The sequence below is a fragment of the Anopheles ziemanni genome, chromosome 3 (assembly GCF_943734765.1).
Source record: "Anopheles ziemanni chromosome 3, idAnoZiCoDA_A2_x.2, whole genome shotgun sequence".
NCBI lineage: Eukaryota > Metazoa > Arthropoda > Insecta > Diptera > Culicidae > Anopheles > Anopheles ziemanni.
In genome coordinates, this window is record NC_080706.1 from 75,315,926 (window position 1) to 75,332,000 (window position 16,075).

At 40.6% G+C, this 16,075-nt stretch overlaps 2 protein-coding genes and 1 non-coding gene across 3 annotated transcripts; 1 reads left to right on the forward strand and 2 right to left on the reverse strand.

The window, feature by feature from the left end:
• Positions 1 to 641: 641 nt before the first annotated feature.
• LOC131290012 (ubiquitin carboxyl-terminal hydrolase 5) lies at positions 642 to 3,562 on the forward strand. The gene is made up of 3 exons (XM_058319390.1): positions 642 to 1,893; positions 1,959 to 3,154; positions 3,226 to 3,562. The coding sequence occupies exons 1-3, from the start codon at positions 770 to 772 to the stop codon at positions 3,396 to 3,398; spliced, it is 2,493 nt and encodes an 830-aa protein (XP_058175373.1). The 5' UTR covers positions 642 to 769; the 3' UTR covers positions 3,399 to 3,562.
• A 232-nt stretch (positions 3,563 to 3,794) lies between these two features.
• Trnan-guu (transfer RNA asparagine (anticodon GUU)) lies at positions 3,795 to 3,868 on the reverse strand. Its single transcript has one exon. It is a non-coding gene; the product is annotated as a tRNA-Asn (tRNA).
• A 3,511-nt stretch (positions 3,869 to 7,379) lies between these two features.
• Positions 7,380 to 8,496, reverse strand: LOC131285471 (uncharacterized). The gene is made up of 3 exons (XM_058314328.1): positions 8,383 to 8,496; positions 7,882 to 8,145; positions 7,380 to 7,460 (listed from the first exon to the last, which is right to left on the reverse strand). Exons 1-3 carry the CDS (start codon positions 8,494 to 8,496, stop codon positions 7,380 to 7,382), a joined length of 459 nt encoding a protein of 152 aa, XP_058170311.1.
• Between the last annotated feature and the right edge of the window lie 7,579 nt (positions 8,497 to 16,075).

Genomic DNA, 16,075 nt, shown 5'->3' on the forward strand with positions numbered 1-16,075 from the left:
TTATCAAAAAAATGACCCAAATTATACTAGTTTGCTAACGGTTTTACAAAGATATTTTAAAAGTTACAATCATCAATATACTTGTACTATACAAATCGTTGACCACACAAATTCTTCCCCCATTCCCAATCTCCTAAACCCCATTCTTCATCCCATTCTTCTAAACTAATGTTAGCCTAAGCACGATCGAAAGATGAATCTTACAACTCGCAGAAAGTGATATCCATCACTCGGATTCTCATCAAATCATGGTTCCATCAGGCGGGATTGCCAATGAGAATAGATTTTGTTTTGTTCTAGTCTTTTACTGATTTTGGTGATACTGGCCCTAAAATGGAATGAAAGGTGATTTATATCTGATAGAAGTTTTTGGTAGATGTATAGAAATGATTAACTATAACAGGCAGACCAAATCACTATCAGCGTTATTTGCAGTCGGATCCATTGTGATGCTGACCAAAATTGCGGTGTCCTAACCTGCATAACTGTATATTAACCTTGTGTTGCACGTTTGTTTAAATATCACTTTTGACGTAACTGTCATAACAATGGCGGTGCAGAAATTAGCAATGCATCGACCTGTCTGTTACATCGATCTTGGGCTTTTAGTTCAATAGTTCAGTAAATGTCAAAAAGGCGGCTTTCCTGAAACTAGTGCAGCGTAAATTTTGCAGCAAAACAGCCACACCAAAAACCACGGCAAACCGTGTACATCGTTAAAGACTTTCAGCATCATCGCAATAGCACTGAGCTCAACATACGCTCGGCGATGGAAACGCTCCAAAAGTATCTGGGTCAGGTGAAGGTACCTTGTACCAACGACAACGTCTACAAGGAGGAATGTGTTTACTCGTTTGACAATCCGGAATCGGAAACCGGACTGTACGTTAGTTTGGCTAGCTTTCTTGGATTCGGCGAAGAGCATGTCCGCCAGTACGCAGAACGCACCGGGAATCGGGTGTTCGTGCACCTGAAGCGTGACAAAATCGAAATTACCGACCCGGAGGCGGCGGCCGGCGGCGGTGAGGGACCGGAGAAGAAGATCACCCGGCTAGCGATCGGTGTCGAGGGTGGCTACAATGCGGCAGATACCAAGAAGTACGACTACAAAGAGCACTACCAGGTGGTGGTGGTTGGCGATCCGACCGTGCGGCTCGACTACCCCAACGCGGAGCTGCCCCTGTTGGTCCAGAACGCGGTCGAAGCGATTCAGAAGGCCGAGGCGGCCTCGGTGAAGCGCGAGCGGGAACAGCTGGCCGGCACATGGGACGGCGAGATCCGGCAGGTGTCGCAGCACGCGCTCGATCTGCTGCAGCTGGATAATGGCAAGAAAATTCCACCGACCGGCTGGAAGTGCGAAAAGTGCGACCTCACCAGCAACCTCTGGCTGAACCTTACGGACGGTTCGATCATGTGCGGGCGGAAGTTTTTTGACGGCTCGGGTGGAAACGATCACGCCGTGAATCACTACAAGGAGACGAACTATCCACTGGCGGTGAAGCTGGGAACGATAACGGCCGACGGGAAGGGCGACGTGTACAGCTACAGCGAGGACGACATGGTGGAGGATCCGCATCTGGTGAAACATCTGGCACACTGGGGCATCAATGTGGGCCAGCTGGAGAAGACGGAGAAATCGATGATCGAGCTGGAGCTGGATCTGAACCAGCGGATCGGTGAGTGGGGCCTGCTTTGCGAGAGTGCGAGCCAGCTAAAGCCGATCGCCGGACCCGGGTATACTGGCATGAAGAATCTAGGTAACACCTGCTATCTGAACAGCGTCATGCAGGTTATGTTTACCATTCCCGACTTCGTGAGGCGATTCGTCGAAGGTTCGAAGGGAATATTCGATAATTTCCCCGCCGATCCGGCTAACGATTTCAACGTCCAGATGTAAGTTAAACGATTCCGATAAACCAGGCATTTGTTTTAAAGCTTTTTCCTTTTTCTTCCGTCAGGGCTAAACTTGGCACTGGATTGTGCAGCGGCCGGTACAGTGTGTTGTCGGAGAACAGCCTCGACACGTTGGACTCGTCCAGCGGTGGTATCGCACCGACCATGTTCAAGGCGTTGATCGGTCAGGGCCATCCGGATTTCTCCACCAAACAGCAGCAAGACGCGCAGGAGTTCTTCCTCCATCTGATCAGCACGCTTGAGAAGCACAGCCGGCACCAGGCGAATCCGGCCGATGCACTACGCTTTTGCATTGAAGATCGCGTCGAGTGCTGCTCGAGCGGCAAGGTGATGTACAATCGGCGGGACGAATGGTGCCTGCCGCTGCAAATTCCGCTCCAGAAGGCGACCAACCTGGACGAGGTGAAGCAGTACGAGGCGGAGCGTGACGCGGCCGAAAAGGAGGGTCGCCGGGTCGACCCAGACAGTCTGGTGCGGCCAAAGATTCCACTGTCCGCCTGTCTGGACACGTTCGCGCAGCCCGAGCTGGTCGAGCAGTTCTACAGTTCGGCCATCGGGGCCAAAACCACCGCCAAGAAGACGACCAAACTCGCCTCGATGCCGGACTATCTGATGTTGCATTTGAAAAAGTTCACCCTAAAGGAAGACTGGACCTCGGTCAAGCTGGACGTGGCGATCGATATCCCGGAGGTGCTCGATCTGGAGACGCTGCGTGGCACCGGAAAGCAACCGCACGAGGAAGAACTGCCCGACATTGCCGGACGTCCTCCCACGCCGCCTCCGATGGATCCGGAAGTGATGGCCCAGCTGCTCGGCATGGGCTTCCCGCCGGAAGCCTGCAAGCGAGCGATTTTCTTCACGAAAAACTCTGGCATTGAGCCCGCGACCCAGTGGATGATGGAGCACATTGCCGATGCGGACTTTGCGAGCCCGTTTGTGCCGCCCGGCACGGAAGGGAAGGCTGGTGGGGCCGCAGCCGCCTTCGTGCCCGATCCGGTCGGGTTGGAAATGCTCATGGGAATGGGTTTCACCGATCGGCAGGCGTCGAAGGCGCTCAAGGAGACGGGTAACAATACGGAGCGTGCAGTCGACTGGATCTTCTCGCACACGGACGAGCTGGACAGTATGGCGATCGACGATGCGACCTCCGACAGTGTCGCGACGGCGGCTGCCGCAGCAGCGACCGGTGGCGCGGCCTCCACAAGCAATCAGGGACCCACCTATCGTGACGGAACGGGCAGTGAGTAACGGAATCGGTTTGTGGGTTCAACTTGATTGAACTTTTATTTTCTCCACCTCCTTTCTTTTCAGAATATAAACTAGTTGCATTCATCTCCCACATGGGCACCTCGGCACAGGTGGGCCACTACGTTTGCCACATCTGCAAGGACGGCCAATGGGTGATCTTCAACGACAATAAGGTGGCGATCTCACAGAATCCACCCAAAGAGCTGGGCTACCTGTACCTCTACCAGCGGGTCTAAAGCGGCTTCGTTTTGCGAATGATGAGGACGGACTCACGGCCGTTTGCTATTGATTTTTCTAACTCTCTCTTTACGCTTTCGAACTGCGCGAGGGCAGTAGTGAACTGTGAAGTAAAAACTGCGATCACTCTTACGATTGGAATAATAAATACCCATTTAAAGGACACACTTCGTAACGATGAAGCATGAATTTAGATTTCGTTTGGTTGAACAGCAGCTTCATTTCATTTTAAAATCCCGTCATTCAGCATACCATGCTCATTGTCAGCATCTCAAATTGGCCACTCTGCTTAGGAACCAATATATCTTTGTACTATGAAATTTAGCTTTTGTTTTAAATGGGAAGACTCGTTTATGTGGTAGAGAAAAGAAAACAAAAAACGAAAAAAAGATCTCCGCCCCCGGGTGGACTCGAACCACCAACCTTTCGGTTAACAGCCGAACGCGCTAACCGATTGCGCCACGAAGGCGATTGAATATTGAGAGCTTATAACCCAAGCTGTTGTTTTCAGCAAATCACTTATACTCAGTTTTGAATTACTGAAGCGCGAAGATTAAAAATATACGGAGGAAAAGATATAACAACTAAAAAAATACAGAAATCATATAAAATGTTATAACAATTTTTTGATCCATTTTCTTCAATTGAGACTGTGAAATGGTTAAAATGTATATGGCTATAACCTCAATCTATACGAGATCATACGAGGTTTTTTATTAGTCGGGTATATTAGCCTTAAATTTCGATGTTTAAAAATTGTACTTCTTCTTGCTTACAATGAAACATGACAGACATTACTTGACCTGCTACCATTGTACAAGATACTCCTCTGATTGAATCAAATTTGCTGAACTGAGCTCACTAGGGTACTTTACGTCTTGTGCTGTTTCTAAATGAAAAATTTTAAATTTCACTTTCGTTGAGCTTTGCCGAGACATTCAAGATTTGCAAACAATTTAAAGGAACTGTCCCCCTCCCCCCTCCTCCCCCCAACTATGAAGGAAAAAAACCCCTTTTGAAACTGATGTAGGATTTTTTTTATTACAAAACGAAATTGAATCTTTAATTTTTAATAATAATGATGAAACTATTATTTAATTTCATTATTGTTTAATCAGTGAGATTTTATGTTTATTTTTTTATTTTAATATTCGCATTTTCGCTCCAAAAATGCATCAAGCTGCGACAGGAAGAATATCAAAGATGTCTTATTAAATGTTTGACTTACCCGCTATGGACCGATGGATCGATGGATCGATGGATTTTTATTTGTCTTTTCCAATTAAATGAGCAACAACTCCCGCTGGATAAAGTTTGCTAGTTTCATATATGCGTCGTTTATTTTGCATGGCGACAATAGTAGTAAACCGATACTGAAAACACTTCGTACGATTCGTATGCTTTGCTTTAGGAATTTATTTTTCGTGATCTTATTTTGCAATGTTTCATATTTGTTTTCTGGCTATTTTATCTCATATTCGTACTATCTGCTTTTTGGCCTCTTACATTTTACGTAGCGCTACATTAACACAAACAATGTTTTTTAAATTTTATTTGTTATGTTCGTTATCACGAATTTAATGAAATTCTATAGACCCTTTTCCTATCCATCGATGATGCTGTAGAAGATAGAAGCTATAATCAGTACTCCGTTTCTATCAAGCTTAAAACTTTGGCGTGAATTTCATTTTTTGATTTTAATTCAGAACATGTCGACCATTTTTCTAAAAATTGAATAACATTATTTTTTGTATGCTTTGTTTCTTTTAGGCGTTGCAGAAAAAGTGATGATCGCTTTTCAATTGAAGTTGAGCCTGTTGCCTTAAACTCCTTGATAATAATGCTATCAGCAATACGTTCATGGTTTTTCATCGCGTAGTAAAAGATATTGTGATCTAGCGAATCCTTTTGACTAAAATAGTCCATGCTTGTTTTTTTTTCCATGTACGAGAAGAAATCTTTCGTTGCTTGACCGTCGCTTGACAGTTTTACAGGACGGTTGACACAATAGAAAAAAGCGTTCCAATTGTTGTTTTCTTCATTAACTTTATCAACTTTAAACTTAAAACGCTCAATAAGGCATTTCCCTAAACCAAACCACCCCATTAGTATGGCGGTATGTAAAAGATTCCAACCCTTTGAATGCTTGTATTGAAGTAGTTCATTGTTGTCGTTTACTGTTTCGCAAATGGTACACCAAATGCTGTGCGACAAATTTGTGTTGTTTGCAAAAACTTCCAATATTTGGAACAAATCGATGCCCGTCGTTTTCAAGAAATTTGTAAGAGAAATGATTGCTTCTTTATCGAGCTTTTCAATAGCTAGGTTAGAGGTTTTGTTCACAAGAGGAATGTTATTCTTACTCGCATAGTAAGGGACGGTCTTGCCATTCGAGTCCTTTTGAGTTAAAATATTCCGTGGATCCTCGTTCGTCGAGTCTAACAAATAATTGAAGATATTCAACCTTGTTCGGACAATTTGCTCTTTCAACCGCCCCTCAAATGGAACCTCTTGAACGCAGTAAAAAAAGGAATTCCAGTTATGTTCCTTTACGTTTGTATCTAACGGTTTGAAATCATAACGTGCAATCAAACATTTCACCAAATTAAGCTGACCATGTTCAATGGCAAAATATAAAAGATTTCGTCCATTTACATCACCAACATCACTAATATCCACACTTCTTTTGAGAAGAAAATGGGAGGAGCTCTGACTATACTCTACTTTATGGGTCTTCACCATTCTTGTTATCAACTGATTGTTTACAGTAGTTTTGGTTTTATGAATCAAGTATTTTAACATCGATAAATTACTCGTATGTATTGCCCTTGCTATCAACAGATCCGTACCCACATCGATACCAGGAGTGTGTACGAGCTCAAATTGTGTTGGAAAATAAGGGAATAGATCTCCTTGAAATGAAATACACTCTTCGCATCCTTGTACATCGAAAACCGGTTGAAGTTGATCTTCTTGCAAACACGAAACATTGTGCTTCTCACAGTATTTACAAAAAGCATCTCTAAACATGTCTTTACGACTTTGCATTAACGCAACTAACATCAATAACTCATCTTTAAAATCCATCCTGTCCGGCAAAGGGAATTTATGTCGTATATGCAAGAGCTGAAGAACATTGACTGCACGATGCTCGAGTGCTAACTCTATGAGACGAGGTGCTTTTGATCCTATGAATTGAAGTTCATTTGGATATTTGACGAGACATTGAAGCATCAGCGAATCATTAATGGCACAAAACTCCAGAAAAGGTACGCTTCTGACGTCAGAAAGTGTTTCTGACTTAAGCCTTGGAAACATACCTATATCAATCTTCAAATTTAAATCAAGCCTTTTTTCATTGACTAGATCCTGTGTCAGCTTATCGAACAGACGTTTCAAAAAAAATGCCCTACGGTTTCGTCCCACGGTTTTAACAGGTGGATCGAGCAAATTGTATTCACATTCCAATGCTTGTTGAATCCTTTGCGTAGCATTGTTATTAAGCTGATTTAGTGCATATTCTATCGGCGTCCAATTAAAATATGTATCTTTTATATCCAAGTCACTTTCCTGAGTTCGATCCAATAAAGCCCCGAGGGTACCGTTCCAATCCAACATTAGAATCGAAATATTAAACAAGGCCAATTGTAATGGAGTTCTTCCCCAATCATCGGTATCTTTAATCAAGTTTGGGTTATCATTGAGCAAATTTTCCACGTTTGCTTCCAAATTATCAATTACCGCCTTGTGCAGATCTTTTTTCTCGCAAATCAATTGATCTAAAAACCTTTCAATTAATGCAGTTTCGTTTCCCTGGTGGACGTGACATTTCAGGAAGTTTTTAACACCATCTTTCTCCATATTGGAGCGGAACCAAATTGCTGCAAAATAATCTGCAAAGATTCGATGCATGAAAATTGGGACGTTATCCACAATCCTATCGACAACACCGGTATTTGCTGCCGCGTTTTCCAATTTTTTCATGTATTCGATTGCTTCGCGGTGTTGTTGATCTGATAATAGCTTTTTAACTTTACTTTCATTGAAGACTGCGTACAAAGCTAGAACAGAATGTTTCATTTTTATGTCGTTATATCTAATATCCACGTTGTCTATGGTATGTGTTGAGTCAATACAAGCCCCAGATTTTTTTTCATCATCGAAAAGCTTTTCCTTGATAAAATGTTCTATAATACTAATAGAAGTTAACTCTTTTCCTAAAACGCCATATATTTTCTCTAATTTCGTATCGAGTTGTTCTGAAGAGCCGTAGGATGTTTCTTTTAAACTTAAATGTTTTTTAATTAAAGGCAACAAAAATTTGACTGACAACGAAACAAAAAACGGATTATTGATGTTGTGTGATGCAAGTAAGTACAGTAACACTAATTGCACAATATCAAAATTAATTTGCATTGTTTGACTCCATAATTGGCTACCAGTTGAATCAACCTTTTGCGTATATATCAATATTTCTAATACGTTAAATGGTTTCAACCTATAAAACCCACAATCACCCAACTTCTCTTCAATTTTTTGTCTAAATCCATATGGACGACTAGCAACATAAGTTTTACAAACTCCTGCAATGTTTTTAAGAGTTTCTAACAGCTTTAGTACCACGCCTGTGTAATTCGGAGTAATCTCATCAAATCCGTCCATCATAACAATGAGTTTTTGATTGTTGAATTTTTTTTCAAATATTCTAAGTAGTACTAAGTGCTTCGGGTTAAATGACTCCAATGACTGTAAGTTGTTTTCATCCAGACGAATATTTCCATCACAGAGAAATAGCTGTTCTGAAATTTCCCCAGCAATTTTCCGCTCCTGATTTAAATCCGCTCCATTGTGTTTATTATTCACAAAGAAACTCAAATGAGTCAACCGATAAAACAGTCTTATTGCGTCAAGCTCATCCATGTTTGGACATTTATCTTTCAATAGTTTAAAATCTGTGGCAAAATTTGTGCAATTAAATTTTACAATCCAGCAATCTCTGTACTCTTCCATTAATTGAAGTTGCCTAGCTAGCCATTTTAAATAGCAAGATTTCCCTGACCCGGCTTCATTAAAAATTATATGAACTTTCTTTTTCATATTAAAATTAATGCCTGGAATACCTACTGCATCACTGACGGAGTGTTGATCACTTTCACGCGCTTTTTCTATCAGTGCATGCAAGACTTGAATATACCCTAAAAAAGGAAGTTTTAACCTTAATGCATCAAGACCAGCTTTTCTAATCCCTGAATACATGTCCTTCGCTAGCTCCTCTCTCTGTAGGGCAATAATTTTGTGTATATCCCAGCCAGTTTCTTGTTCCATCTTGAATAGTTCCAATTTGCGCTGCATATAGTGCTCCATGTTATTATACTCTTCAGCTACAATGTTCTGTTTTACCACTGATTCATTAGGAAGTTCAACAACATCCAAAACGAAATTCACGTCATCTTCAGCACGGAAAATATCGTCATAAGAAGCATTTGCTCCGTAGAAAGTTTGGATTGCGATTCTATTCCCTATTTTAGTTTTGCTTTCGTCGGTCAAATGTTTGAGTGAAAGTGGTTGTTCGGGTTTTGTAGACTTAAATGACTGTTCAATTGTTAATATTATCTTTATGGGTGTGTGGGTGGTTTCCCATTTTGATAATTTATGAATTTTAGCAGCTGACTTTGCGTAATTAATCACTAAAATTAGGGGAAAGTTTTGCACACAGAATACATTTTCTACTTTTGCATCATCATTTTGCATTTTTTTATATGATTCTAAATCTAAAAATAAAAAGTTAAGTTTATTATGATTATCTCTCAATAATTGTAAAATCTGAAGCACTAACCATGGAGGATAGTTGCATTGCTTTATACTTATTTTGTTGCAACCAACTACGTCCTTTTTCGTCAGAAGCTCCTTAAGTTCTCCATATAAAATCCTTTTTTTCAATTCGTCAGTGCAGCATTGAAGATCTGAGCTTTGCAGCGTTTTGCAGTACTCATTTGATATGCCTTCTAAACGCAAGAAATCGATTTGTGATTCGAACTTTTTGAAAAACTCTTTTATGTCAATCAATTTCAAAGATTTACTTTTTTTATCTTTCAACCAATCTAATATCCAGTTTGAAAGCTGATCACAAGCCATGTTTGATGCAATTGTTCCTTGTATTTCACGGAATAAAAGTTTAGCGTCGCTACTTTCGAGCATATCCGTTATAACTTCAGGTATTTCATGCTCGTATTTCGTATTAGAAACAATGATGAATGATGCTAAAAAAGCCTCTATTTGTTTGTCGTTTATTTCTATCGGAGGAACAGGTCGTTTTAGATTGTGTGATGTTGGCACTTTTGGTATATTAAATTTAATACCGAATTTTCTTATATCTTCCCAAATGTCATACTCTGATTCTTTTCGCATGAGGCATCTACACTCCTTCTCAAACCTAGTTTTGAATCCTGGATACGCGTCAAAACTTTTTTCATTGATGTTGTAAAATTGATCGCTTCTTATGTTTGAAGCAAGCTTTTCAATAAAAGGGCGATATTTTTTGAATAATTTTGAACTGTCAGTCAAATTAACCGTTTTTTTGTTCACAATGTGTTCTGCCAACTGCTTTATGAGTTTCACGAAATCGGAATTATCTCTAATTAGCTGATTAAATTTCATATTTTTTACATCGATTCTACGTGCTTCTCCAGTTATGGATTTGAAAATTGACTCAAATGCATTTGTTAGAAATATATATGTTTCCATAATTTGTTTAAGACTTTCGCTTAGTTCAGCGTTCGTACAAAGAACAAACACATCCGATGTGTTCCTCTTTGGCAGGCTAAGGAATGAATTGAAATACTTACAAATGGAAAACGGGTCCCTCTCATTGGTCGATTTAAGATCCTTCATTGTGATGGTGGTGTTTTCTTGTTTGTGCTTTGCCTGAATAAAAAGGTTGCTGATGTTTTCGCCATCATTGAGACAGAAAATGACGTCATCAAATTTTCCGCTTTCGGGATCCTCGCTGTTAATGGTGCAATCAAAATTTACGTCGTCTCTCGTAAGTTTAGCTGCATAGCAAACCGTTAATACCAGTAGTCTCAGCTGGTACATTATACCGTGAAGGGAGGATTTCAGTCCATGACTCTTTTGATCAGTATGTTCTGCATCCGGTGCAGTTATAGAATTTGCAGCGGGATCAACCAAAGTTCTGTTATCTTGCCTTCTGAGAGGTAGATGAGACATCTGCAAATGGTATTAAAAAGACTTCATTAGTAGAATGTTATATAAACATTACATGGATATAGATTTTCTATATTTTTTTCTCACACACTCTGAATAAGATTTTAAGCTGCAGTACGAAACGATTGATTTTCTATGTAATTTTTTATTCCTAATTTCAACTCTGTACTTTCTTTTGTTTGACCTTCAAGATCACTGGAATAAAAACAGAAATCATTCACTTTGTTATGATTAGAGCTGTTAAGAATCTCAAACAACATCTATGTAACGTATAGTTAATTTTATAGTAAAACATGTAAAAACCGATATGAATATACTGATAGCATCTTTTGAAAGAGGTTCATAACTTACCGTAATAATCCGTACGACCGAAGATCTATCGATCGAAGTTCAGTCCAGATGGAGACCGTCAGATAGAGCTAGATTCAAATGATTCACGTGGGAAAAGTTTCACTATGTAAAAAAAGAAGAAATATCAAATAATAAGAGGTGAGAATATATTAAAAGCGACAGTAAGGAACTAGCCGACCGCAGCAAAGTTCGATTGTTTAACATTCATTAATTCTGCATTCTAACATTCAGATTCATTCATTAATTGCAAAGACCGTTAAAGTTGAATCTGAATCCGAAATACTACATTCTAGTTCATATCCCGCACATCTACCACTATCTACCCCGTTAACTAACATAATTTTACAGGGTTTGACAGGCCAACATACAACTGGGGCAACGTTCCTTCTAAATCGCACCTTCTTTCAAAACAATAACAAAATTGAAGTTCTAACGTCAACTGGGTTATCGATCAGCATCACGCTGTAACTTGACACGGAGGGCGTAACCGATCAGTGTCAAAAAGGAACTTGTCAATGAAATGAGCGTTCTAGACACGGCAGAAAATCATCACGCTTCTGATGTTTCATATTGTTGTACTTTTTTCATTGGAGTTTACCGCTGTAAATATTTTAAAAATCGCGCGCTTTTTTGTACGTATGTGAAACCAGACGTACAAAAATGCTCGACGTCGGGCCGCCACCCTGTTTGTCCCAACTGGCACACTCTACGGTCAGCCGAGGCTGCATCGCGGGAGGCTCGACATCGGTCGGCCAATTCTTTTGCGCAAGGACTTATCGAAAGCACAAGTGCTATTTGCCGTTAAAGCTGCAGAATAAAATGAAGCTATACCCCATCTACCGGCCAAAAACCTTGCGGTACAGGGTAGTGGTGACGCGGGTAGCGCACAACAGGTGGTTTAGCCGGTAAAAATACGGTATTCGGAGTCGCGTCCGTATCTTTCAAAGATTACAAAGACCATCGACTCATTAACGAGCTGGTCAGCAAATTGCCTCAAAACAAGCATGTAAAATGGATCAGAATGCCGGACGAGTTAGATGAAAGTAGAGAGATGACTACACTTTAGCGACTGACTAGCAAACATACTAGCAAGCAAAAGAAAAACAGCAACCAAGAATGCCCAAACGGTAACGGCAGTCACAATATTTTAAATTGGGACCAATTTAAAAACAAAACGCCTCCAGAACGATACGAAATTGTAAAAACGGAGAAACTTTTTGCAAATTGTCTCCAATCCAACTGACACAACCAAAATACATGTTGGTTTGCCAAAGAATGCGGTATCAATGGGTGCCAAAAGAAACATCATCGTATGATACATCTCACGATCGAAGGGCTGACAAACTACAACCTCACCGGCCGGAGCCCAACATACGTATACGTTTACATCCATAAGTATGATAGAGATTTGAGTAACATACGACATCATCCGCTTACATCGTAGCTTAGGGGAAGGTTTCCTACAGGGGAAGGTTTGATTCAGAAATTTCAAAGAAATAAACGAGAACAAAATTCATTATCTGAACCAGCAAAAAAAAAGAAAAATGACCGTAGAACCGTACCACAAACTATCTTAAAAAGTCACATTCTCCCGAGAAGGGAAAAGAAAGGATAGAGTAAACAATTCATGCTACGTGGTTGCTGTACAGCTCTACAAATGTACAGCTGGACCACGCAACTCATCTTGTCGCGGAAAACCAGCCCCGGTGGAAAATCATCATTCTCTCTCGTTCTGTTGGTATCAATTGCCAACTAGAGAGAACGAAAAAGCATGCTGGTTTTGCCACCAGGGAGGTCACTGGAATGTCGCACGGCCGTGTAGACGTGCGGTAACACGTGTTTTCACAGTGTTGAGATTAAGAATTAAACGCCTTAAAAGAATGACACACAACCTCGACTTCTACATGGGCTAACACCCCTTTTGTTCACCAGTTGAAATATAACTTACCAGGTTCTTCACAATCCGTATGATGATGGAACAAAATAGCTTCAAAAAGAACTGCTTTTCAATACTTCACTTCTCTGAAAATAAAATAAAAAACAGACAGCACAAGATAAGAACGGGCCGTTTAACATTTCCGTAACTTCTTGAAATCGGCTTGAAATCCGATTTTTACCTAAATTATCCTCTTCACAAACAAAATATATTTACAGTACTGACAATGTTTCCATCAGCTTATACTCTGCGGTTAGCAAACGATTGGGGCGACATTTACTGAACTCAACCTCACTCAGTGAATCGTGGAATTCAAAAGAGCTACGAGTGTAAGGACACGGCGAGGCATAGCACGCGTCCACCGATAAGGTTTATCTTGCGAGGATAAATAATTCTTCGCTTAGAGAGATAACAGCTGAAGTCTTTGGTAAAACGGCGAGTATCAAGTTTGCAAGAAAGTCGCTATTTTTTTTATTTCACGTACAGGAAAGGCTATAGGTGAATCAGCATTTCGATCATGATAGATGCCCATGAATCCATTAATGTGACCTATTTCCAGCCTTTACATTTCTTTCTGGGAATTCGGAAACTCTGTTGAATAATGTTTCCACCCGCAGTGAACGTTTATGCACGGCCGATGTTGTCAATAAAGATCGAATGGTAAGAGAAAGAAGCAGCATGCATGAGATCAATCGCATAAGGCTTTACTATTTTTTCTCCACCCAAAATATGTATTTCACACAGATTCAAACTTTTTCAAAAGCACCAAATCCTTGGCGTGATATGTATGAAAATCAACAGTTCGATTCGATCGAAGTCCGTGCTGAGGCTGACTCACTTCTAATCGCATATCTACACGGCCGTGTGGAAATACACCGGATATGAGTAATCCTAGCCGGCCATTTTGTATGTCAAAAATGTCGCGCAAGCACGATGCGGCCCCGGCTCGCTGCGTTGGACGTTCTGACCAACGTTTCCGTCGCGACTTTCTGCGACATTACAAAAAGACCGTTATTCGTACGTAAAAATGGTCATTGTCGTGTTTTGTTCGACGCGAAAGACACTTAATGTGGTTAATAAATTTACTGGGCGCCGCCTCGTGCTTCAGCGACATATTTGACATACAAAATGGCCGACTCTGGCTTCGACTTCGACTTCTACGTCGGCTAACACCCTTTTTGTTCACCAGTAGAAATATAACTTACCGGGGACTTCACAATCCGTATGATGATGGAACAAAATAGCTTCAAAAAGAACTGCTTTTCAATACTTCACTTCTCTGAAAATAAAATAAAAACCAGACAGCACAAGATAAGAACGGGCCGTTTAACATTTCCGTAACTTCTTAAAATCCGATTTTTACCTAAATTATCTTCTTCACAAACAAACTATATTCACAGTACTGACAATGTTTCCATCAGCTTATACTCTGCGGTTAGCAAACGATTGGGGCGACATTTACTGAACTCAACCTCACTCAGTGAATCGTGGAATTCAAAAGAGCTACGAGTGTAAGGACCCGGCCAGGCCAAGCACGCATCCACCGATAAGGTTTATCTTGCGAGGATAAATAATTCTTCGCTTATAGAGATAACAGCTGAAGTCTTTGGTAAAACGGCGGGTATCAAGTTCGCAAGCATGTTGCCAATTTTTATTTCCCAAAAAGTATTCCCAACTTATCAAGACTACGAATATCTACTATGGATAGACCTTATGCTCAGACTTGGTCGCAACTCAATATTTTACCAAATCAGGTTTTACTCTGGTCATCGTGTTAAACGTGCCTTCAGCATCATAAAAGGATTGGCCATCGGCAAAATGCTCTGGAAGGATTCACCAAATCTTACACGCGTTATGTTACACACGAAATTGCTCGGTGTTCGCAGGAAAAGGTTCGTTGAATCCACTGGAAGCCAGTTGTAGGAAATGTTTGGTATATCCTATAATAATTATAAATGATTATTATAATTATAAATGAAGAGTACGTGCTTCATAAGGCACGCTGTGCGGCGCTGATACAATGTTTGGAGATAAGACAGCGGATGTGGCAAACAACATGGGCAAAACGTGCACAAATTTTTTCCATTTCTAGCTATTAGAAAAAGTGTTCCATTAAGAAGAAAAAAAGTAGTATTTGCTTCAGCAGCAGGTCACGCAAACGATGTTTTTAAAAGTTTGAATCATATACGACCATAGTTAAACATTTGGAAAATTAGTTCAAAGTTTACTCGTTTTGAAATACCAACCACCACTCAATCAAAGTGGGTGCTGGTTCAGGGCACTTTCTCTTCTTGATTTGCGGACCGTTTTATCACCATCAAACCACCAGCGAACAGATAATTGATAAAGGAACGGGCGGACTTTGCACCAACAGGAAACGAAATGTACGTGGAAAGCTGCTCCGAAGGTACTCGAAAATTTAAACTGTTACTAAGAAGACCTTGTATCAAAAATGAGATTACTGAAAGAGACATGTCATCACCCACATCACGAACAACTGTGAAGCGTGTGATAAGATTAATTTGTAGGATAATTCTATTCAACAGATATTTTTCATTGCAATAATTTGGGTGGTTTGCAAATGAAAATCAAAGAGATAAAACTATACCATGTCAAATAATGCATCCTTCAATCTATTAAAATCCAACAATTAATGGTGGCAAAAGAAAACTGAACCCAAAGCCTTTCCCGTCGCCCTTTGCCCATTTTTCACCTTTTCTTCGGCAGCTTAATTACGGCTCAGCATAACTCAGCAATTTCGTTTCTAACGTCCCATAAGCCTTACGTCGATCGTGACACCGTGCGCCGAGATCGATCGATGATACGACATCATAAATTCGAAAGCATCTGGCTCGAATTTTCTATCATGTTTTCGTTGTCGTTACCGAACAGTTTTTGGTGCTATATCTAAAAAGGTGCGAAAGCACGTACATGAAAAGCCGTAGGAGAATCAGCTTTTCAATGATGTTGGATGCCAACGAATTCCGTGTGAATTATTTTAAATCATTACATTGCTTTCCGGGAATTCGGAAACTCTGTTGAATAATATTTCCGCCCGCAGGGTACGTTTATGAACGGCCGAAGAGAAAGAAGCAGCATGTATGAGACCAATCGCATAAGGCTTTACTATTTTTTCTCCACCCAAAATATGTATTCGTTTTTGTT

Excerpts from the sequence above, each read along its gene's own strand:
- LOC131290012 (XM_058319390.1), top strand. The coding sequence starts at position 770 with ATGGAAACGCTCCAAAAGTATCTGGGTCAGGTGAAGGTACCTTGTACC. Across the intron at positions 1,894-1,958 it reads AACGATTTCAACGTCCAGAT|GGCTAAACTTGGCACTGGAT; the intron begins GTAAGTTAAACG and ends TTCTTCCGTCAG. Across the intron at positions 3,155-3,225 it reads CTATCGTGACGGAACGGGCA|AATATAAACTAGTTGCATTC; the intron begins GTGAGTAACGGA and ends CTTTCTTTTCAG.
- LOC131285471 (XM_058314328.1), bottom strand. The coding sequence starts at position 8,496 with ATGAAAAAGAAAGTTCATATAATTTTTAATGAAGCCGGGTCAGGGAAA. Across the intron at positions 8,146-8,382 it reads AGTACAGAGATTGCTGGATT|TCATTGGAGTCATTTAACCC; the intron begins GTAAAATTTAAT and ends AACAACTTACAG. Across the intron at positions 7,461-7,881 it reads ATAGGTTGAAACCATTTAAC|CTTTGTACGCAGTCTTCAAT; the intron begins GTATTAGAAATA and ends ATTCTGTTCTAG.